General features: G+C 39.5%; 1 protein-coding gene across 2 annotated transcripts in view; it reads right to left on the bottom strand.

Moving 5' to 3' along the window:
• Positions 1-25,867, bottom strand: part of ttc27 (tetratricopeptide repeat domain 27) — a 137,740-nt gene that overhangs the window by 62,859 nt on the left and 49,014 nt on the right. For both annotated transcript variants that reach the window (XM_049601182.1, XM_049601181.1), the window contains exons 6-9: positions 22,632-22,790; positions 22,327-22,463; positions 9,840-9,952; positions 7,206-7,272 (exon numbers count right to left, since the gene is read on the bottom strand). In XM_049601182.1, coding sequence (XP_049457139.1) covers positions 7,206-7,272; positions 9,840-9,952; positions 22,327-22,463; positions 22,632-22,790 — 476 coding nt within the window. The remainder of the gene's footprint in view (positions 1-7,205; positions 7,273-9,839; positions 9,953-22,326; positions 22,464-22,631; positions 22,791-25,867) is intronic.

Below are 25,867 nucleotides of genomic sequence, written 5' to 3'. Positions count from 1 at the left end.
CACATGTGACAATGTTAACTGAAGCAATGTCCGTGCTGTGTCTGTGTCAACTTTCAGTGATAATATCACAGTCACCCCAAAAAACAAATAACTTGTTACAAACTTTTGTTGTCACCCCCCTTTTGATTTGAATCCAACAATGAATCACATCCAGAATTCATTTCCGTAACTATTGTGCATGCACGTCACAAAGCAGAGAGCTAGCCTGCATGATGGAAACACTTACATTAAGTGGCTGGAAATATTTCAGTTGGTTTGATTTTGTTGGGAGGAAAGATGACAAGAACATTGTTGTTTCACATAGTGGTACTGAGACTCTTTCCTATGGGAAAATGGGAAAAACATGACCCTGTACCACCTGAAACATGTACTATTACCGACAACACACCCCACCAAAGGTGCGCACTCCTCGGCCATGGAGGATGTCTGCAGCCTGACACTGACTAAACAAGCAAAACTGGATTTTTATGGTGGACAGCTGCAGGCTACAAGCAACAAAGAACTAATGAAGCTTGTGGCTGGATATGTTGTGGATGAAATATCACGTATCTCCACGACTGACTCTCCGTCTTTCAGATAGATCAAAGCTATTTAGCCTAGCAGCTCTTACTGGAGATGACACTGATATTCACCTTTATACAGTCTACGATATTCACACAGAGGCACATGTGATTTCGGAATTTTGGGGAAAAAGGTTGCAAATCACCAATTTTGTGAAGTGTAACAGAAAAGTGACATGACGAGTACTGTAACAAAGTACTGTTGTCAGAGAAAAATAAGTAAAGTAATAATTTTACACTTGAAATATTACAATTGAAAAAAGTAACGAGTAATGAATTACATTTTTTTTAATAACGAGCCCAACACGGCTCAGTAGCAGGTGACTCAAGGTTGGTCCTACCAGACCAGCAGCAAAGCTGTGTTTTATTACTTATGGAAAACTTTTAATTTGTCACAGAAGAATGTGTTGTATTTTTGCATCTCACTTTAATTTATCATTTAAAATATATCTTTATATTTGTCTTCACAAAAGACAAAGACGGGATCAATACATACTGCTGTATTTTAGGCTGAATATGGTTTAAATAATCTTTTCTTCAATATACAATGAATGCTTATCTGACTATGTAATCTGCATATGAGAACTGTGGTACACAAAGACACCACCATGCTAGCATACTGTATGCATGTAAGCCTGCAATCTATATAGCATTAAATAATTCCATGGGCATGAAAATCTTAGACAACATTGTGGTTGTGCTTCTGCATCTAAACTTGTCATGTCTTGTCACTCTAATACACCACCTACACTATCAAATATCACGGAAACTACAGCAACCTGATATAATCATCAAGTCTCATCAAAAGTGTTGTCTTAATCGCTGGAAAGACAGTCTTACATTTACGTTCTAAAAGCAAAAAGAAAATACGGCCTGCCTGGACGACAGATGTCACTATGCAACCAGCGAGCTCTTGCTTATGCTCTTTAGAGACACAACTGTGTTTTTTAATAAGCAACAGAAAGTTTTGGCACAAGACAGTAACAGCCCCCGGAACAGCTTAAAGAGAATCATGGCTTTTTTCTTTTAATTTCCTGTCCCGTCAAATTCCTCCTGCCAAGCCTTCTCATCAGCCTAAATGGAGCTAACCCTCACAGTGCTTTGAGAGGAGACTCACTGGATCAGCCAAGTGAGCTATCCCATTACTGCTCTGACGTCTCTGGAGTAGAGGAGCGTCTCCAAACAAGCTCATAGCTGTTGAGAAAAGGAGCCTGGCTTGTCTTACAATACTTAGCAATTTTGGCTTAGGTTTCAAAGTTATAGTGATGGGAAAGAACAGCTGTGACAAAATATACCTAGTTCTGCTCTATCATGTGGTACGTTGGATAATAGCTGTGTGGATCAGGAACTCCTCACATTGCAATTAGGTAACCTCACTTTCACCTGAGGGTTAACGGGTTCATACATGGATGCTGAATCCTCTTAATAGCTGCTGCAATAACACGTTTGTCTTTAAGTCTGTCAACTATTGAACTCTGGTAGTGCCTATGTGTGTACATTATTCCGTTTTTGAGATATGCTCATTTTTATGAGCAGAGTGAAATGGCCTTGTGATAGATTCAGCATTCATTCCTCTGAATCTGCCGCCCATTTTTGCGCTGTTTTGTACAACACATAACATATTACAATGATGTTAAGTGTACAAGGTATTAACACGGAAAACAGAAGCCATAGTTTTCTCCTGTAAAAAGAAAGAATGTTCTAGTTATTATATTGTTTTTGTTTGTTTTTTTAAATTTTAGTTCAATATATACAGGATCATGCAAACAACAGTCTCCTGCAGCCATCACAGGGAAATTCCCAAGGAACATTTTGGCATAATTATGGCAAAATACTACTTCTGCACTGCACGTAAGGTAAGGTAAGGTAAGGTAACAATGTGATGACAGGGAAGACAGAAGCCTTAGTATTCTGCTGCAAAAAGATGAATGTTCTAAATAATATGGTTTTTATTTTAGATCAATATATTACAGGATTATGTAAACAACAAAATTCCGCAGCCATTACAGGAAAATTCCTAAGGTAAATTTCAGTATAATCACGGCAAAATACTATGTTTGCACTGCAGTTAAGTTAAGTAACATAAGGTAATGGCATGACAATGGGGAAGACCGAAGCTTTAGCTTTCTGCTGCAAAAAGAACAGATGCTCTAGCTAATATAGTTTTCATTTCAGATTGATGTATGTCCAGGATTATGCAAAAAGCAACCTCCTTCTGCCATTACGGGGAAATACCAGCGTAATTATGGTAAAATACCATGTAGGGTAAGCTGAAGTATGGTCATGGCATGATGACGGGGAAAATAGAAGCCTTAGCTTTCTGCTGCAAAAACAATGAATGCTCAAGCTATTATGGTTGTTATTTCAGATCTATTCAAACAGGATCACCCAAACAATGATCTCTTGTGGTTGTCTGTGGAATGTCTGTTTTTAAAGGGTTAAAGGTCTAGTGTGTAGGATTTGGTGCCATCTAGAGGCTGCAACCAACTGAGAAATCTCCCATGTGCCAGCTATGTAAGATATCTACAGTGGCTGCTACAAAAAAATGCTAATGGCCCGATCTAGACCCAGTGTCTTGTTTGTCCTGGGGTACTTTAGAAATAACAGGCTGGACTCCATGGAAGTGACACATTTTAATGATTATACACTACTACAAACATTGTTATGAATCTTATATGCCATTTCTATACCCCTAAAGCCTAAGCAATGGACCTTTAAAGCAGATATAATGGTTGATGCAGTCCCTTCAGACATTCTGCTCTGAATGAATCTAATCTAAATGTCTGGACAAAAGGTTAAAATTAAAATTATTTTTTTTAAAGAAATCAATCATACTATAGATATTTGGTGCTTGTTTTGACTTTGTATTTATTTGGTTAGAAATTGCCATTTCCCATTGGAAGAAATTCAAATTGTAGTACTCCTTATATTGGTGTTCTCAGGTGGGTGTAAATGTTTGCTACCAACTGAAGATACTGATACTGTAATTTGATTACACTTACAACTAAATCACAATAATATATTGGTACAATATCTGTGTACATCAATTTTAACAGTCTAACAGGGAGATTTTAGCACAGGTTTGACTAGCTAGAAGGATCACGTTGTCCCCTGTTGTGACAATCTTTCGTCGCTGTAGGTTTTGACAGTCTGGACATTTGCCATCACCACACTTGGACTACTTAGCCTATTTAGGGTCGCAGAGGGGGCTGGAGCTGATCCCAGCTGACGCTGGACAAGAAGCAGGTTACAGCCTGGACAGGTCACCAGACTATCACAGTGCTGACACACAGAGACAGAGAACCACTCACATATTCACACCTAGGGGAAATTTAGAGTTACCAATCAACCTAACCGGCATTTCTTGGGAATGTGGGAGGAAGATGGGGAAGATGGACAACCTGGAGAAAACCTGGAACCCCCCTGCTGTGAGGCGACAGTGCTAACCACTGCACCACCATACTGCCCACTAACACAAACTAGACCTGCTCTTTTCTGTAAAATCTGCAGGAGCTGCAGATGACTCAGTGGTAGTGCTGGAAAGAGTGTTGTTTGCCTTAGTATAGCCTGGGTCAGGACTTCTAAATATATCAAATCTTTATTTAGAAGCAGTACATATTTTAATATCTTGTGTATTTGTCAATCCAAAAGCAATTGCTGGCTTAAATGTAACTTCCACATATCCCTCTATGCACACATCCTTACTCAGCAGCATGTAAACAACAATCTCCCGCAGCCTCTGCAGCTGCAGGTCTACACTCGACTTGCACTGGCAAGAGAGTTCTTAGAGTTCCTAAGCTAAGTCCCTATGACCTGAGCCACTGCCATCCCGTACCAGTGCATACTATATGCAAATGGTACTCGAAAAAGCATGAGTAGAAAAATATTTCTTAATTATTCTAGCTATGCTACTAGCTTCCATGTTCCAAGTGGAATGCAAACTTTACAGCACATTGGGTTCACCCAAGAGTTCAATCATTCAAAGGGACACACAGCTTAAATTACTCATGGTTGGTAGCTCATAGGGGTGAGAATTGCCAGAGGCTCAACGATACGATATAATCGTGACCCTTATGTCACGATACAATATTATTGCAATTTCAAATGTGTTACGATATGCTGAGTATCGTGATAACATATATTGTGATTTGTTACTTTTTTTAAATTGTAAATTATGTCCCAGAAGAAAAACTTTGTCGACATCTGTAGTAAGTAATGAGAAAGTTTTCCGTCTATTCATCTCACTCATCATTTTATTTGCAGCAAAATGTATGAAGTAGACTGAAAAAGCAATTGATTATATTATTCTAGTATGCTACCTAAAGTTTAATTTGCATTTCTGATATGAATAATTCACATAATAAAAAAAACTTGGCACTGTGTGATGATATGATTTTGCCGCACAAAAATATTGGGATACAATGCTATATCATTTTTTTTCTCCAACCCCTAATAGCTACAGGATTTTTTTTTTATATTGGGTACGAGTTATTCGTACCCAGCTTGAGTATGACTTTACCCCCCTTTCACTCCCCCAACAATCAGCTTTCACATAAGAAATGTTTTTCCATTCTCGAATACACTTGCGTCAGGATCTACGTGATCTACGTTGCCATAGTGTAGAAAAGGGCACCGCACACAGACACTACTGCCCCTGGGACCGTCATCAGCATCGAACCGCAGAGCAACAAGGCAAAGCTGTGCGCCTCTTAAGAGGAGGAGCCGCTGCTCTTGGGTGCAGAGCTTTCTGTCTCCCATGGTAACAGGTAGAAGGCAGCAGTAAAGCCAGATCTGTACGCGATGGGCTGTGCTGCCATCTGATATAGAGGCATCAATATTAAATTGAGTCTGTTTCATAACCAGTAATAGATTCCTTGTAGTCATGTTACATAGCAGCTCACTGACACATTTTGGTACACGTGGTGTTCACACCTTATGCGTACACTACTGAAGTACACAGGAACCGTATTCAAGACCACCTTTTATAGTGAAGTATGGATCAGCGTACCCTGTCTAGGTACATTACACAGTGTCCACAGTGATCAAACTGGACTTTGGGTTTATGTTCTCAGATTTGGGTCCTGATGTAAAAGCAAGGGGAAAAAAGGGCTTCGTGTCAAGAATTATACAGTATCATGTTCTTGGGTCAGTTGTGCGCCACAAAGGCTGACCATGTGTCTCCTAGCAATGCTGGCTCTCACGTCAGTCAACTAATGCCATGAGAAACACACTTCTTGAAGCCCAGATGTGTTTTCTATAAATATCCAAAAACAGTTTAATCCTCTTTTGAAATGTTAAAAAGTATGCAGAAAAGCATTAGCATTCTTATAGTTCATATTTACTTACACAAAAAGAGAGAAGAACTCCACTTTCGGTTTAGCTTTAAAAACAGCACCTCATCATGATACTTTTATGAAGCTTTATTCAGGTACCCTGGTGCTGCCTGTCCTTTTGCTGCAGGAATAATAAATGGTGCTCTAATACTGAGTGCAAATACATTCGGAAGCAGTAGCTTGAGGAAAACAATTATTTCTCAAAGGGCCAAAGACTGGGAAAAGCAATAGCCAAAAAAAAAAAAAAAAAAAAACTTGAGTGTTCTGTGATGGCTAATGTTTCACCAGCACTGAAGAAGCAGTTTGAAGCTTGTCAGGAAGTTCTAACTTGTTTCATAAAAACAGTGAGGTGGTGTTTGGGGTTGTCAACATGGATTTATGGTTTTGTTTTCCTCCACTTGTGCTCAGCTTTTTTTTTTTGGGCAGTTCTCCTTTAGGTGAGTCATTTCATTAGTTCTGCACAGTGGTTTGTGTTTGGATGGAGTCTTCTTCAGTTTGTTGATGCAACACTATAAAAAAGATAGCCTTCAGCTTAGTATTGGTATTGTTGACTAATCACTGCAGGGGAAGAGAATATGTTGGCAACACGGAATCTGTACCCAAAGAACAACACCTCCACAGATTAAAAAATATATATCTTAAATGAGAATTGTCTATCACATTACAAGTTAAAAATAAACATTCTGCTAAACTCTGCAGTTTTTTATTCTGCATCACTTCTGAAAACTAAAGAAAAAGCAGATTCTGTTTGGGTCTGATGAGAAATAAAAAATATGATGAGTAAGACAGCCTCAGAAATATGATGATATTTCTTAACAACCACCTTGAAAACAGTGTCATACGAACAGTGGAGTGGCAGTTATAAACATTTAAGTCAGTTACAGACAATTAAGACCAATACTGACCAGGACTCTGAATCCGCCACAAACATTTTCATTTAGTCCAGGAAAGTCAAGGCATTTAGAAAGTCACATACGATGTCTTTACTTGTCTATTTAGACTGCAAACTGTCTAATTTCAGTACAGTTAAGGTTGAGGTATTGTTCAAAGTCTGAGGGATTGAAGGTTTTAAGACAGTGAGTGATGTTCAAAGAAAAACAGGACACTGATAGACACATTATTATCCTTACATGTGTGGCTGCTGTGTTAAATAAGGCAAAATCTTAAACTGTAAATACATGAAAATTTGTTTCATCAAGTATTTCTGACTTCTGACTCAGTCTTATGGTCAGAAGAATGCAAAATGAGCATATCTAACTACAGTGTTTCTGTAGTGAAATAACAATTCACAAAACAATAAACTATTACTTACAGATGTGAAGGCCAGGAGTTCCTCTGCAGTCAGTTTGTGTACAGGGTTATTCTTCTGGAAGTCAGTGCTGCAAGACAACACTCTTGGTTAACAGTATATAAATGATGGCAGAACAGCCTGGCGCTAAACTGAACAAAAACCATAAACCCAACAGTTTGCATCTTATTTCTGCCATTGATAGCAAGCGACAATACCAATAGATGTACAGTACAAAATCATTCTTTAAAGTCTGGGTAAAGCAAAATCATATATTTCTTCTCAACACATTATACATGTTAGAAAATACTTGTTGAAAACGTGTGAAAAGACTGTGAATTATGTGAATTGTGGAGCTGGTAGGGGTGGGAATCACTAGAGGCTCCACGATGCGATATTATCACGATACTTAGGTCAAGATACAATATTATTGTGATTTTAAACATGTTGCGATATGCTGAGTATCATCATAAAATATATTGCGATATATTGCAATTTATTACCTTTTTTTCAACTGTAAATTATGTCCCAGAAGGAAAGACAGAAGGACTTAAAAAGCAACTAATTATATTATTCTAGTACACTACCTAAAATTAAATCTGTATTAGTAATAATATTCATTTATATAATTAAAAATCAATACGATATTGCCACACAAAATATCATAATGCTATATAGATTTTTTTCTCCCACCCCTAGGAGTTCGACTGTTCAAATTTTTGTGTCATTTCTATATCCAGGATTTTGGGGCAGCCCTCTAATCATGGCTGGATGACGCAATGAAGTCATCCTTAACATAACCCTTTCCCTAATATATAAAAACTTTCTTTGATATAAAAACTTCATCACTGCTAGCTTCAGAGCACATAGCATCAGTGTCATTTCGTTTCATTATATCCCACAAGCTTTCTTAGCACTTTCAGTCTAATATATGCACAAAGCACATCTTTGTTAAATGCAACAATTACATAAACACATGCAAAACAGCTGTAACTAATGTACCTTTCAGTCTCAGAATCAGCTACCCAGCCCACTGGCAGTAATGGCTCACTATAGTAGGTGTGTGCTTTGTGCTAATGTTAGCTGCTGAATGAGAGGCTATCACTACACAGCGTCTCCCTCGTTCTTCGGTTTGGAGGGTGTGTGCTGTGCTACCATAGACTGTGTGTGCTACTGGGTTAGCTGCTAATGCAAGTCTGTTGTTGCGGAGGCTTGTTCTTTAGCCTGGGGTGTATTCGTGTTCAATGCTACTGGGTGAGCTGCTAATGAGAGACTGTCGCATTGCAGAGACGAAATCTTTGTTTCATCTTCTTTGACGGACATGTCCCCAGCATCTCAGAGGAAAGAATAATGCTTGTTTATTCACAACTTCGAGACCTAACTTTATATGCTTGGTGGGATTCTGATATTTCAAATTTGGCTGGGTGGTTGATGACATATTTTTTTGTGGTATGACAAACTCCTTCCAAATATTTATTTTCGCTTTACCTGGACTTTATTTATATTCCCTCAGGAACTGTGTGGACAATTTTTATTTTCTCTGTGACATGAGCAACAGTGAGAAGGTTTGCCTTGTTTCATTACATGCATAGCTGAATGTGAACAACAGCCCTATAAATGCACAACAATGCAATCACATTGAGGATCACGTCTATATGGGTTACGGTTAGAATAGCTGTTTCTCAGCATATTTAAAAAAGGTTGCATCTATGTTAATTGATCACTCATTTAATACTCGACCTAGTGAGCAAACTAAGTGACCCAAATCAAACACACGTACAATGTTACATAATCCCTGTGCACAATAACACAGGCTAGTATGCTAAAATGCTCAAGGTGGCTCAGCCAGCAGTGACTGAGGAACTTTGGTCTGTGAGGATATTCTACTGTTTTTGACAATAATCTTTGATCACTAGCACTGATGTTGCCACCACCATGCTCACCATTTTGTGAAACATGGTGGTGGCAACATATTGCTAAGGGGATGCTTCTCAGCGTTAGGGACATGGAGACTGGTCAATATTAAGGAAAAGACATGACCTTAAGCATGCAGCCATAACAACACTGGAGTGGCTTCAGGACAAGTCAAACTGTCCTTGAGTGACCCAGCCAAAGCCCAGACTTAAACCCCACAACATTTCTATCCATTCTGACGGGGTTTGAGAAGATCTGCCATGAAGAATGGGATAAACTTCCAAAGTTCAGGTGTGCAAACCTTGTGGAGGCTTACCCAAGCAGACTCAAAGCTGTAGTTGCGGCCAAGGGGTGCTCTACAGGGTACTGAATTATACTTATGTTCATAACACATTTTGATTCTTAATAAATTTGTCACTATGGGTTATCAAGTGTACATGAATGGATAATGTGATATGAACATGTAAAGGCTTAACATGTTTTCCAAGATGTTAGTCAAATCAGAGGCAGTATCTCCTGACGTGACAGAAAAACGAATAATGCATGTATGTATGCATGTATGTATGTGTAATGCAGGACCATCTAAAGTTCAGGTTACACAACTGGTAGATTAACATGATATAAGTACTCTCCTTGTGAAGACTGGAACACACAAAGCCTTTGTTGTCACACTGTTTTTAACACAACTGTGTTTTAAGCTTGGATCAAACAGAGTGCTGCAGAAACAGTGCTGAGCTGACTTACCAGATGCCCAGGATGACAGCCTGCTCCTCAGCGCTGAGGTCAGGGAGCTCATACTGATCTGGCTCCGCTAAATTAATCTTATCCATCACAGTGTCATCACCCAGACTGTAGTCCTGTAAACATATGGAAACACACACAGAGTCCAATGAGTGCACGCAGGCTTAAACCACGGTGCATGAAAACAACTAAAAGCCACCAAGTGAGCCAGCATGCTTTTTTCGGATTAAGAGTTACATATTTTTTGAGAAATTGCTTGCAGCCACAACCTTTAAAAGAAAAACTACAACTATGAGAAATACAACTTTTAGACTGGATTCCTCACGCATGCCGCTGCTTAGTGGGTAATTTCTTGAAAATGGGCGATGGTTAGTGGTTAGCTCATATTTGATTTAACTTTCACTGATAACTTGCACTAGTGGACAATTTTCAAAAGTGCAACCAACTGCAGGCAGCACGATTTATTCAAAAATAACAAAAAAAAAAACCCCAAAAAAAACACTGGATACAAGATATCAAGTAACAATACTCGAACTGGGATTATAATTTACATCAACAAATGACACAAAATTTAAGAGAAAAAAACACAGCCACAACAAAAAATTATTTCAGACAAGTCCCAGAGTTATGAAGCGATCAGAGACATCTTTCACTTTTCTTAGTCAGAACTGGACCAGAAGCTCCATCTGGGTCAACTGCTTTCTTGTTGGGTAACACATGCCTAATGACTGCAGCCAAAGAGGAAAACCTTGACAAATCTTTTAACTTGTCTTAGGAATTATGAATCATTTTTTATTTTAGCATCACCACATTTTGATTACAATTAGTGGCTTTCTGATCTTGGACCAATCTTACCAATTTATTACTTTTAAGCAATCTTTGAACTGCAGAATGAATAAAAAAGGTAGTGCTGGTTATTGATAGCTTGGGCTGTAATGTTATGAGTATTAGTCCCAACCCATTCAGTACAACCTGTTCAATTCAGCATGACTTTCAATATTTAGTATTCTTTATTTGGGTATGCCCTGTGAAGAAAACAGTTACAGCTAAAATAACCTAAGACAATCTGATTTAGACTACAGCTTAAAAAACAGTAACTTCTAAAGTGCACGTTTTACCGGAAGAGCTTTGGAAGTCTTACCAACTTACCTTTGTGTAATTTTGTTGGATTTTTTCTTTTTATGGTGTTTTTACTTCCATTTGGTCTTCACTGTAATTCTGTTATTTTGTTATTTTTTAATGTAAAGAACTTGCCATTCTGCACTACAAGGCACTTTAAATATAAATGTCTGCCACCTAAACCATACAAAAGGAGTTAGCCCTTGGATGTAAAGGTCAGGCAACATGCATTGTAGATATGGCGACACCCAAGACAAATGAGAAAGCTTCCAGGTGTGGCAGAGCCTATAATGTCGTTGAGATTATCATTAGGAAGCATTATGGTTTTCCAGTAAGTTACGTAAGTGAGGAGTTCATTCATCTTAACAGTATTAAATATCTAGGAAAATGATCTACAGATGGTCTTAGATGAAAAAACCTGGCTAACTATTGTGAAAGAATACATTTCTTATGTAGGTAACAGTAAGAAAACGTGCGGCAGGCACTGGAGCGAAGCCATTGCGTTGTGCATGCCATCCTGAGCACCATTTTTTTTCAGGGCACAACAGCTGCACCCTGAGATAAACAGAGTTCAACTTTAACAGCACAGCAGTGTGCACTGCATGTGATGAGGACCAACCAATCACAGCCAACAAATATCTTTCCCTTTGTCCATAAATATCAGTCTGTGATAAATTTTACCATTTTAGTGCAAGGCTGCCAGAGCTTTACAACTGTCCCACAGACAACAGGCCTCTACACAAATAGCGCCTAGAAGAAGATCAGCTCTGCACTCAGGATTTCAGGTAAAAGGGCTATGATATGATAATGGTTGAGGTTGCCTAGCAACCTCAGACGCAACCTGCCACAGTACTCCTGAAAGCTGGCACAGAAAAGGCACAAGAGTAGCACCCAGCACCCAACCTTGCGTTTTCCAGGCAGTTAAAGACGTGGCATGTGTACGGCTCTTTATAAATCTGTTTTGGCAAAGCCAAATTTAATTTGGAATTTAATCCATTAATTCTGTCTTATGACACAAACAGAACTAAATGGAGCCTCCCCGTCATACTCAATAACCACCCTCTAGAAAAAGTAGAACATTTTAAGTACTTGGGTACAATTATTGATCAGACACTAACTTTCCATGAAAACTCAGAGCATTTTTAAGAGAGCCAGTCAGTGTCTGTTTTAAATCAGGAAGCTGAAGAGCTTTGGTGTTAGCCAACGCATACTTAAATTAGCATACAGAAGCCTGGTTAAAAGCATTTTATCATTTAACATTATAGCATGGTACAGCAACCAAAGTGCAAAGAGCAAAAACAAGCTCTCTAAGACTGTCAACATTGCAGGGAAGGTGATAGGCAAGTCACAGAAACAACTTAGCAATACATCTGACAGTGCTGTACGCAGGAAGGCCAAACACATAATTGCCTTTATCTCACATCCATTACACTCAGAATTTGAGCTGCTCCCGTTTGGGTGTTGACTAAGGTCCCAAGAACCAGTTGGAACAAATATAAGTAGTCCTTTATTTCCTGTGCCTTACAGGCAATGAACACAGAATGTCTGTATCAGAGAACACTCATTTTATAAGATGTGCTCTCTCTTATTAACTATATGACTTACTGATCATATCTGCCATTTTTCAATATTTTATCATAGATACTGTAAACTGTACTTTTTTAATGGTGTTTTGTGTCTGTATGTAATTTGCTGTGTTTGAGAGAAGCCAAAGACAATTTTCCTTGTTTAGATATATTAAATGATATGCCCTATTTTCAATTCATTAATGCAGAGTATTAATTACTGTAACATATTTTGCTAAGATAGTTTTACTTTGGAAAAATGAATCTCCTCCAACTTTTGAGCCGTTCCTAAACCAAGACAGTTTTTACCTTAAACCTAGATTAACTCTAGAGAAACATGACTGTTATTATATTTTTCAAGACCTTTGGTTCCTGTTATTTTCTTGCTTGGAAAACTTTCAGGTCATGAGCCTTTAAGGATAAAGGAACACTATAAATTAAGGACATGTAACGATAGTATTACTTAGAAATGTGTAGCTGCTTTTGGATACTTTGTTTTGTTTTTTTCTTGTTTTTTCGTTTGTTCGTCTGCTTACTTGGGAATATGGTGGTGACTGTATGTTCATCCATTGGTGATTGCTGATTATTGTACAGCATTGAGAAATTAAAAGTTGAGGGAAAAATGTCACTGCAACACTTGACAAAGACTGGGGGAATGGACCAAAACTGTGTGCTGATATTGGTGAGTAGTGTTGGGGTAACACGTTACAGTAAAACATTACCATCCAAAATAAACTGTTTATCGTTTTTATTTTTCATTTATCCACACTGATCCACACCACTCCACTTCCACCAATGCACCACCAGAAAAAAATATCATATGAAGGTTGTTGTGTCGTGTCATGTCATTACAGGCTACATTATAGGCCTAGAAGGGTGCTGGTGATCGACACATCTGGGACTGTGCCTTATCATGTGCGGTGTGTTTCCATTAAAGCACCTGCAACGTCTACAATGTGTCCCTTCAGATTTTGCGTCCTAAGGCTGCTTGATAGCAGCAGGAGTAAGGAGCTGGCCTGCACATCTAGCCCGAATGATGTTAGTATATACTGTACATGTTTCCATTCACATCTACTACAACTGCAGAGCAAAGCCAGCACAGCCCCATTCTTATGTATGACTCTCTCCCCGGTGCTGTAGCTGACCGGCACACTGGGAACCGGCAGGTGGATCTTCCAGCTCTGGTGTATTAATTTGTGCATGCCAATCCGTTTGTTGTGCTAACCTCAATATTTGTTTGTTGTGATTCATATCATAGGCCCACATATATTCATCTATATCTTACAATTATCAGACTTTGGTCCTCTGCCTGGCCCTCACTGTGTCCAAGGCTATTCATATATTTTAAAAGGTCTAGGCTATTTAATTGTTCTGTATTATCACACTACTATTAATATAAATTCAAGGAATTTTAAAACAAAGTGGTAACCACTGTATGTGAATGCATGACTTGGTCAGACCTGCGCAGCACTGGATTTGAAATGAACTGTAATAAATTAGAGCTTCTGTGCTTTGATTAGCTGCTGTGAAACAACATGACCTTCATCCATTTAAAAAAACCTAATCATTCTTCTAAGGTTATTTTGGTGACTTACTACTCTACACAGAGAGTGATACTGTGAAGTAACTTTTTACATTCAAATGAAAGTAACTAGTAATATGTAATGTATTACATTTTAATAGTAACTTGCCCAACACTGTTGGTGAAGCGAAGTTGATATGTCTTTGGAAACAGAAACTATCCAACATGCTAAACAATCAGCGACAGCACTGCCTGAATGCATCCATTACAGGGCTTGAGAATATCTTTGTTGTGACAATGGAGCATTACTGATACATTGACAGCGTCCAGTGCTTGAGTGTCATTTTTTAATTTTTTTATTCACTTTTTATTGACATTCAGCGACAAATGTAGTGTACATCTACTTCAATTATCAGTCACAGAATATCAGCCCGAATGTCCTTTTTTTGTTAGGACAAAAAGAACACACACAAATAAAGAAAAACATTACAAGAATATTAACACATAGGGAGTGAGATGTGGTTATTGCTACATACACACAGTGTATTATCTCAGGTTAGCCGAGTCAAAGTCCGACATGCGTGGTATTATATAGTCCATCCATTTCTTCCAACGTGAAACAAATAGGTCCCTCTTGTAATTCACATGCGCTGTCACTTTCTCCATCCTGCAAATGTCCATTGTGATGTCCATCCACATGTATTGCATTATGTATTCCCTTCCAGTAAGTTTTAATAACATGACAGTCCCAAAACACATGATAATGATTTGCATTTGTATTTCCAATTTCTCCAGCAAGCCAGGGAGTTACCATCATAATGGAATTTTTGGTAGGGTGTGATGAAGTATCTTGAAGTAATGATGAGTTTCATTTTTTACAACAAGAATTGTGAACAATGAAACACCAGTGGTTTTTGTTCAAATTAAGAACAAATTCAGTATTCTCTCTATTAATAATGTTTCCCCCTCTGTAAGAAAATAATCTTGACACATGACCCTAAAACTGAAGTCCAAACCTAACCATGGATTTTGTGTATCCTGATACCTCTACTGATCAGATGAAGGACTGATTGTGAGGAAACAGAATGAAAGGCACAGTGTTACTTTCATGAATGTAAATGTGCCTCTTTGTTCCAAGAGACACAGTACACTGACCTACACGGCACTTTGTCTACTAATCAGAACTCAAGTCCAGATTACCTGAGAGTAGTGCCAAGTGCTTTGCAATGTCTCACATTTACCTATTGTCACACACAGTCAGCAGTAGAGGTTAGGGGTTCAATGTCTTGCACAAGCACACCAAGATATGTCAACAGGAGGAGCCTGGGATCAAACTGCTTACCCAAAAATTAGGCATTCAGAACTTTAGGACTAAACACTGCATGGCCGTCAATGACAGTCAAGTGCATTCCTCTGGTCTGCTCTTGGCAAACATATTGATGCAAAAAGAGCAAACTCATTCCAATGCTGCGACAATGTGGTTTGGCACGAGCAACAAGAATACTAGATTGGACTTGTTTTCATTAGAGTAACACAAGAATGCCAAGTCCAGTCAGACCCACAGAGGCAGAAATGGCCCAATTTCCCTGCTGGCAGTGGTTTTGATTTGCCAGTGATGAAGTGAGTTCTTTCTTTGTCTCTCTCTGCTTTTCTTCTATCCATTCAAGATAGGAAGCCAGTGAGCTCTAGTTAATGACAGCCTTGATTGAGGCGATTTACTCCCCCTCCCCCAGTAATGAGGGCGTTAGTGGTCTGAGCACAGCACAAGGAACTGAAGCTGGGCCATGGCCACGAGACTGAGAGCTCCATGGACACAATCCAGCAAAGGTTTGGAGGATTTCAGAAATTATACAAAATAGGGGGGAACCAATGTTTCATTCCTGAGTTCCTCAGCAGCAACTTAGCACTATCTAAGAAATTCCATGGCTTAAGTTTCTCTACTGTCTCTGTCTGTACTAAGGTTATGTTTATCGCTCAATTTTTTTTTTTTTTAACAATATCCAAAACAAACTGACAGATTTCAGTGAAATTTGATAAAATGTTAGACCATGTGCCAACAAAGAACTTCTTTCTTTGTGGTGCAAAAAAGGGCCAATGAGTGACCATATATAAAACCCTTCATGTTTTCACTTATAACTCCTGAACCGTGGGGTGTAAAGCCCAGTATACACTGTGCGATGTCGGGCTGTCCTAGACAAAAGATGACCAAACATGAAAGAACCGTGGTCCTATGTGCACAGTGAGATAAGTTCAAGGATGGCTTTTGTCACTGTCTTACGATCAAAAAGACAGGCTGGGATAAAATTCTGCTGTTACTACCTACATCTATTAACCAACTAATAGAAATGCAGCATGAAATAATGCACTGGTATTAAACACAGATAAACAGATGGATAGCAGCTTGCCATGTAGGCAAAACATGCTAACAGAAATGTGTGGGATTCCAACAAAGAGGAAAACCTTGTGGAGTTGTGGCAGCAGAAGCCTTGTGTGTATGATGTGTCCTCCAGCTCTTACCATGATTGCATAAAGAAAGACAAAACGTGAGGAAATAGCAGTGGAGTTGCAGCTGCCAGGTGAGCAATCTAGCAGCTAGCAAACACATACACATACACACACACAGACACAGACAAACCGCAGTATAGTGCCCACAAAACTTTAGGTTATTTAATAATGTGACCCTCTATGATGTGCTTCCCAGTTGGAGAAGTAATATCCTATGCAGCATCCTTGCACACTCAGTAGGGCTGCACGGTATTGGAAAAAACTGACATTGCGATTATTATTAATTTTTTCAATATATATTGCGATATTAAAAAATACAAGAATTTTTACCAGATGACTTGAATAGCTCTATTTGGAAAGAATTAAGTTGACTCACCATGACACCATTGTATTCATATAATACCCTTCTATTAATCCAGGCTAGGGTCAATGATCTAATTTGTCATACTCTAAAATAAGGGGGTTCATCTGTGAAAGAAGAAGATTGCTGGTATATAAAAGGGATCCAGGAGGCCATGTCTCTGTACTCCAGATTAAAACAGAGCATTAGGGATATCATCTTTTTTATGTACGAAATAGTTCCATATTTCGGACGCTGATCTTCTCTTGGGGACTAAATCCTCCTTTACTCTTTCTCCCTCTTGCATGTCGCTCATTTTCAGTATGTGACTGCAGCATGTGCATGAGAGGGGGAGGGGCTGCTGAGTGCTCAGAGAGAGAGAGACAGATTCAAGCTATTGATTCACGCTACCTATTCAAGTGCTGGAATTTGTTATTTATGTGACAACGCCTGAGCGCAACACAAGCTCCGCTCCATTTGCTGCTCTTCTGAAGCAAAACAAAAGTTTACATGTTCTAAAAAAAGAGAAAACATTGCATATCCTGTGATGTTACTATCGCACACGTGCACATAGCGATGGCGATGTTCAAACAATATATTGTGCAGCACTAGCACTCAGTATGGGAAACTATAGCATCATATGCTGTAGCTATGTAATATTCTTTATTTGGGTAAGCGCTGTCTTCATAAAGTCTGCAAACATCTTGATGTCGTACCCAAGTTCATTAGAACCACATTGCACAGTGTACCTAAACTGATAAGACTGCTAAAATCTTACAGTCTGTAGGAGGCGTAACAGATAAATGCCTTTTTGCTGTATTCTTTAATTAAAGATACATTTTTCAAGTCCTCAACAAGTCCTCCAAACTAAATAACATAATATGTTGTTTGTGATTGCCTTTGAAAACAACAGTGTTTCTGATGTAATGCCCAAAATGGTAGGGTGACATCATTTGTCAGTGCTTTCTAAAAGGAATCAAAGCAACAAAAAAGATTTGCATTGTAGGTGTCTTATTTATCACCGCTATGGCATAGGTTTGGTTAGGTTAAGAAACAAAAACTAACTGGTCTAGGTTAGGGAAAGACTTTTTTGGGTAAATTTACTCTCTGGTTAAGGTGCTGGAAATATCCTGGTCCAACCACATAAACTGTTGGTAGAAAACTGGAGACCAACAGCTGTCCTCCATGTCAAAGTCAAACACTGTGTCCTGCATCCATCCACACCAGCCCCCTTCATACATTTTTTAGGGTTTTTAAACATGTAACAATACTTCTGCCTTTGCTCTTGACATCCATAATTTTTTCTGCCTTTGATACAGTGCCTTTTCACATCGGCAGCAAAGCAGCAAGTCCAGACATAGTCTCTCCAGTAACGTCTATAAGCTCAACCTGGAGGATACCTAAGCATTCCCAAGCTAGATGAGATATATAATCAGTCTAACATATTCCAGGTGTATTCAGGGTCTCGTAGCAGTTGGACATATGCAGAAAACCTCCAAAAGGGAGTACCCAGGAGACATCTTTATGAGATTTCCTGACCAACTCAACTGCCTCCCTTCAACGTGAAGTAGCAGCGGCTCTACTGTGATTTATTATATTTTATTATCTTGGTTTTTTGTTTTTTGTTTTTTTTCTGCTGGTCACTCAAAGTTTCCAAACATAATTTCTCCGAATGCTTACAATGACAATGTCTTATACATATGGCTGTTTACATGTATATGCATATGTTATAATTAATTGTTTATACTGTGAAGCTTGTTCATAGATGTAAACTTTGGATTGTGAGAACAGTAGGTAATAAATTCTGCCTTCACCTTTTTGGTCATGTTATAATATCACTTTAACACTGATTCATTATTACGTGGCTGTGTAAACATTTTAGTACATCTCTGTTTTCAGCTTTTATCATTATCTATTTTAACTTAAGAACAGAAATAGGGATTTATTATTTAAATAATAACATGTATTATGCATGTGTTTCTGTTTTTTCCCCACAAGACCAAATGACACATTTCCATCGAATTAGAAAAAAATCAATAGCAACTGCACAGTTACTTTTTTGTTTTGTTTTGTTTTTCTGACTGAGTTTTTTATAGTCTTAAAACTAAATGTATGGGCCACATGTCAGTGTGACGTACTTTGGCTTCATTTTTGCGAAATAGCAACAGACAGCTTTTATAGTTTGCCTAATCTTTTAAACATTTTAGATAGAGGGTGCAGTGCAGTGCATGGGAACATCGTTGGGTGAACAGTAGCAACAGGCTTCAGACGGTATTAAGGGCCCAGAGGTGGACGTCTCCCTCTGCTGATGATGTTGGGTATTACAAATTATTTGCCCCTGTTGTTAGTCAAAGGGTACCAACAGTAGCTCTATCTTTAGAGTCGGGTTTATAGACAGTAATTTTTTAATCAAACCTTTATATTACGTTGGTTTGAAGGTTTTTATGCCGGCCAGTTATCCCTCCTATCCCCTTAAAGATTTGTTTGTCTTGTCAGGCCACAACAGATATCGAATATCTTGTCAGCCATACATCATCAAATACAAATCACCTTCAGCTTCCAAGAAATCACAGATCATAAAACAGATTTCAGTCCTTAAAGTTATTTGAAGTAATGGTTAAGACTACAGTGTGACTACTGTACATTAGTTTGCAAGTCCCCATACCAGCCAATATAACACACTCTCTGAAGTGTTCATACTCTCTTAAATAAAAAGTTCAGAATTCAAGTGGCAGATAAATCTGAAAAATTCAGTAATCATCAATCATAATGATGAAGTAATGTTGGCTATTTAGGCCGGCCTTTTGTTCAGTTCTCTCTCTCCACCCAGCTGCAGCAGCACCTTTGTGGTGCCAGGTATCCGTTTTTCTTTTCAAACCATCAACTTATTTCAATAAACTTAAATGTAGTAAACTCCTCTCCTTGTTTTGTGTCCATTGTTATTTTTGGTGTTGAGCCAGCCATAGCATAATAATGGGGGCTCGTCCGGGATCCTTTCAAACCTAGATCTTTAGTTTTTAGTTAGTGAGGTCATCTATGTGTAACCACATGAGGTAGTTTTTGAACTTTCCCAGTTGAGTGAGTCGGCAGGTGCTGGAGAGACCAGCACCAGTTTGTTATTTTGTGTGATAGCCCTGGGGTGGCCCCTGGCGTGCCCGGGTGCATCACTGAAGATACTTAGGTAAAGTAAGGTAGCAACCCCCACAGGTAGAAAGGGAACTGGGTTAGTTCTAGACTAGGAGATTAGACATGCTAAAAATCCTGTTTTAAGTGTAGCATGTGGCTGCCCATGACGACCTCTGTGAGGCCTGCTTTGTGTGTGAACTAGTTGTAGTTAGATATTTGGGGTTTGGGTTGAGCATTAAAAAAAACTGTTCTTGTTGATTAGCCCTTGTACCTTTTGTGTGTGGCTACTAATTTAGCAGCCATTGTGGCTTGTACTCACTTTTGACAGTGTGAGTTGTTTATTGTGTAGTTCTGCTTTTGCAGTCTGCACGTTGTGTGGTACTTTGGAGGGTATTCAATACTGACTGTACTTTAGTGTGCAACAGTTTTTTTTGTTTGTTTTTTTAAATGTTTGTGTTTGCTGGCTGTAATTTGTTTGTGGCTTGTAGTCACGATTTGTACAGCTTTTGGGAGACCCTTTGTGAAGTTAGTCTCAATGGTGACATTTTGTGGTATGGTGGCATTCAAAATGATAGAAGATGCCATTTCATGGTTAGCAGGCCAGAGTGAAATGTCTGGGTATGCTACTATCTTGCTTCTCATTGAGTAGTAGTACTAGTAGTATCCATTTTTGTGTGTGCCATCATGGCATTTGAGCTGGACAGGTTTGTTAAGGACCCCGACGCTCAGCAACTCTTAGGCTGCACAAAAAAAGATCTTCATTCTGTAGCAGAACACTATGATATTGATGTTCAAGGCAATTTAAGAAAAGCGGAATTGTGTACAAGCAGTGTGTTTTTTCTGAAAAACCTGAGTTGCCCAATCAGCAAGATTTTGCATTCTCTGACGGAGAACAGGAGGAGGGTGAGATGCAACAGAGTGAGGGACCTAGAGTTAAAGCTGCAGTTGAGGAAGATAGAATTAGAGATTGAGGCAAAGGAAAGGCAGCAGCTCAGGCAGCATGAGCTAGAACACGAAAAACTTAAACTTGCACACGAGCGAGAGCTCAAGGAGATGGAGTTAAAAGCTCAAGCAGAGAGTAAAGCTACTGATAATTCTGTTGCCTCTCACAGTTCCAAATTTACGTCCAGACTTAAGGTCACCGTGGATGTTGTCAGCTCTGAAAGGTGACGTAGAGAGAGAGAAAGCAGAAGCAGGGATGCCAGGTGGGCCTACAGGCTAGGCTAAAGATGTAGCCACACAAACCACCGCTACCAAGCATCTTTCTCTCTAACGCTAGATCCATCATTCAAAAAACAGACAAATTGGAGTTACAAATGGTAGCCTACAACAGCCTCTGGACTGCTTTGTGATGTTAATAACAGAAAACTGGATTCACCCACTGACCCCTGACACTGCCGTGCGGCTGTACAATACACCACCTGGACCGTAACAAAAACTCTGGTAAGAGCGAAGGAGGAGGACTGTATTTATGTGCATAAAGGCTGGTGTACAAACAGCCGAATCATTGACAGCCACTGGCTGAGGCTCTGTTAGTTATGTGTGTACCCATTTATCTGCTGAGAGAGCTGACAATACTAATCATTACAGCTGTCTATATACCACCAGATGCTAACACTAGCACAGCACTAACCCTTGGTTTACATCATAGCTGAAGACTTCAGTCAAGCATGCTTAAAGACTGTACTTCACAGTTTCACCCAATACGTGAAATGTGCCACCAGAGGGAATAATACAGTCGACAGAGTGTATGCAAAAGTGCAGCATGCCTACAGAGCTGTACCCCTTCCACATCTGGGCCATCCAACTCTGCTACGATAGATGGCAATATGCCCCCTTTCAGCTTGTTAGCACTAGACCTTTTTCCAGCTGACCCATTAGGTCACAGACCAAACAATCAACAATCAAGATAGATAAATCCATTTTCTCTAATGTCATGTAAACATACTGATAGCGAGAGACGACTGTTCATGCTCACCTTCACACCTACAGGCAATTCACCAATTAAACTGACCTATATGTTTTTGGACTGTGGGAGGAAGCCACAGAAAGCCCACTGGGAGCATGCCTGTTCTCCCCCACTAGGAGGGCCCCTGCCAACCGGCCAGCCAGTTTAAACCCAGAACCCTCTTGCTGTGAGGTGACAGTGCTAACCACTGCACCACTGTGCAGCCAGGTCTAAGTAAATGTGTCTAAATACATGAGTGAAGGTTTGTTGAAGTAGAGCTTGACAGTAAGTCATCTGTACAACAAACTGGGAAATGAGGTGTCAAAAAAAACACCAAGTTGGAAAGAAGCAACAGAAGCTGATACCTTTGGCAGGCTGGCCTGAGGTGTGGGGGTGGGAGTGGCCTCATCTGTCTGGCAAGGCTGCTCCTGCTTTCTCTTGACCTCAAGGATGAGCTGAGCCAAGTACTTCTGCTGGAAATAGGTCCGTTTTCCAAGAGCACCTTGATTGACCAGATACAATCAGCTGTTACATTCAATCAAGCAATCACTATGACTTCATCAATATGGGCTTAGGATGATCATCACCAGGTTTGACAGCCTACTCTTATGCATTTTAAATAAGTCACTCAAGTATCCTCCAACACCAGATGATGCATTACTTTACGTACCTGTCATGTTGATAGTGAGCCCTGAGAGCTCCTGGGCCTTCTTGATGTGTTCCTTGGCTGGCTGGTATTCATAGTAGGTGAGATTGATGTAGACGCACTCCAGGTGGAAATGGATAGCCAGGTTTCTATGCTCCGACAATAGAGACTGACATTTCAGCACTGTGAAAGAGGACAGAGAGGAATTCAAATTTTTTTATCACAATGCACAATATAAAGAATGCAAGACACAACATTTTTGTAATAGTGACTAAAAAACAGAGCATCATGTGTGGATGGTCAACAAGCTGGTTTTCATTTGGTCACCAGTTATGTTCCTCACATCCAATTTTCATATTCATAGAACTGAAGTTACATCCAGTAACTAATATTTTTTGGTTGTTTTTTTTTTTTTGCTGTGGTGACAAAGATGTATGGGTATGTGATTTTTTTTAATCACACAATAGATTACAACTACCAAGTAGAATAGCGATGAGCTATCCAATCGCTCCAAACACAAGCGGCTCTGTCTCACACACTCATCGCACAGGATTGATTGTTGCTTAGTATGTGCTACACATATGTTGTGTTGCCCTGTACAGCTATGTACGGTCATATACCACATCAGTGTATCATATGAGCATGCAATAGCAGAAAGAGCAAACATTCAGCTGGGGGGACTGACATCCACACCACTTTCTGATGCTTCCTCAGTGCTCTCTCCCTTATTTTTAGCACTGTGGCTCTACTTTATGGATGGTACAGGTAACAGTGGAAACATTTTGTATTTTTCAGCTGCCATTTTATGACCTTTCCATTCACAAGTTGTCCCAAACACTCTTAAATGTTGCTCTTGTGTGGACTATTTACCTTCAAACATAGCTAATTTTGGAGTGTCTTGGTGCTGAATGGTTACGGCATACGACACATAAATGATACAAGGTAAATGCTGGATGGAGCACTGAGTGACAACAACCCTGTCCACATTTTAAAGTACTGTTTGCGGTGGAAACGCTAAATGGACCGAGGGTCTGGGTATCATGTCTGAAAGGTTACTTTTGGGTCCAAAGGTACCGAAAGCGCTTGGTGAGAACGGGGGTTTAGTGTCACCAATTTAGTATCTGACCAAATGTCTCTCCTGTTCCTCAGTTATGGCGGGGAATTATGGCCAGAAAACATTATGTTACAGTGCTGTTTGACCTTTTTGATTTGAAATGTCATAATTTTGTCATCTTATTCTATTAGACATTTGTGTGGAAATTTGTCAATGTGGTGGATGAATTGTTCAGTTATGGCAAAAACGTGAGGTCACAGTGACCTTGACCTTTCAACACTTTAATCTAATCAGTTTGTCCTTGAGTACAAGTGGACGTTTGTGCTATATTTGAAGAATATAGAGAGATATTGCGTTCTCTAGAATGGAAAGGAAGGATGGACAACTCTAAACCATAATGTCTCCAGGTAGGGCTATTGCTAGGGCACAGACATAAACACTGCACAAATACAATCCAACTTACAATGTAAACATGCAGTAGAGTTTTGAAAGGAACATGAGGACATTTGAAATTCAGGATTAATAACATGGGCAGACATCCAAGTGGTCCCCAAAGCACCATCCATGTGAAACGAGTACAGCTGCACTCTTCAAAGAACTGAGGCCTTGAGGTGACGCATTAAAAAGACAAACAGAGCGTGAAGGTGATGGCAAGGGATGAAAGCTTGGTCTCTCATCTGATGTGCGGCTCCTTCTCCTTCTTTCCATCTGATCTGATTATTAATCGGCCTAGCTGAAAGCTCTGTCAGTGAGATGGAGAGGTTCTCCTCAGTTGAGACCAGCAGGAGAAAAGAAGCCGAGGAGAGGTTTATAATTCATGGTCAGAAATCATACATTTTCATTCCCATTCAACATTAATGAAGCAACACCGAGGGTGATGGTGCCCAGAGCGAGCACGGTGAAAGAGAGTTTTACATGCAACACATCTGTGTAACCTTTGCCATCGGTGGTATCACACTGTAGGAAAATTACTGGTGATAGTATGTGTGTGAATGGAAGGGAAGAGACACACACTGAAAGCCATAAGCATTACTGAATCTCTAAAGAGAACTTCGGAGCAATAGGGGTGTGGGTATGCAGTGTTTCCCATACATTGGCAAGACTAGTCTAATTTACTACTAGTCTAATATTCACTGATTGTGCAAAACAAGAAAAAGCATGTTGGCCGATTCCTATATTTCATTTTAAAGCCTGTATTAGCCGACATGTCGATATTATCATGCATCTCTAGCCTTTTGCTAACATTAGTGACCTTAAGACTTGACTATTTACAATATAATGTGTCTATGAAGATTGTGACAGTCCCCAAGTCGCATCTTTTAACCATTTACAAAATTTAGGTTTCTCTTCAACATAGACAAGACTAGGACATAGCCTATCTACATATAACAGGACAGAGTAAAGTTGACCGAGATCTGGCCACTTTCCAAGTTTGCTCAACTGTTATTGGACTAAAGAGCAAAAAGGGGCAGGACTTAGGAAGGGTCAATTATATTGGAATGATTGCCATGAAATTTACTTTACATATTCATGTCCCCCTTAGGATTAACTGTCACTGCTTGGGGATCCAGCAGTTGAGTTGGATAACTGTAAAGTTTTAAGAAAGAAATATTGATTTAGATCCTTTTGAAGCTCCAGATGGAGTTGTGTAAAGTTAGTTAAGGTTGAATAAATGTCCTCAGGTGATGTCACTTGTCAGCATCAGGTGTGGCTAAAGACTACAGGTTTGAAAATGAAAAAAAATCTGGGTTGAGCCAAGCTACGTCCATCTCAGTGGAAAAACTGTTTCTGTCAAAACCCTCAAACAGTGTGCAGACACATGCAGCAGGCATTCATGAGTTGGTCCCACTTTGGGTAATTAAACTATCCTCTAAATGCTGACAGCTAAAATAAAGCAACATCAAGCCAGTGAGTGTTGTTCTGACTGCCCAGTGTTAATCAAAGCTGTCAAACTGTTCCTGAACAGTATGAGTAAAAACAGATCAGGGAAATTAAATAGGTAACACTTTCCCTACTGAGCACCATCTAACACTAAAACAAAACCAAGCCAAACCAAACATCATGGCAACAGCTGCCCAGAGCTGTGTAGCGTCAGGAAAATCTGCATGCTCTTCACAGCATCCCACCTCCCTCCTCATGTCACTTGTAAAAGGATTGGGTGACCAACTGCTGCTCTGGAATATGGATTGGGCTGTTTTGTAGCTTG

Source organism: Epinephelus fuscoguttatus, linkage group LG16, assembly GCF_011397635.1.
Source record: "Epinephelus fuscoguttatus linkage group LG16, E.fuscoguttatus.final_Chr_v1".
Classification (NCBI taxonomy): Eukaryota; Metazoa; Chordata; class Actinopteri; order Perciformes; family Serranidae; genus Epinephelus; species Epinephelus fuscoguttatus.
The sequence above is the reverse complement of the archived record's forward strand: the minus strand, read 5'-3'. Positions and strand labels throughout refer to the sequence as shown.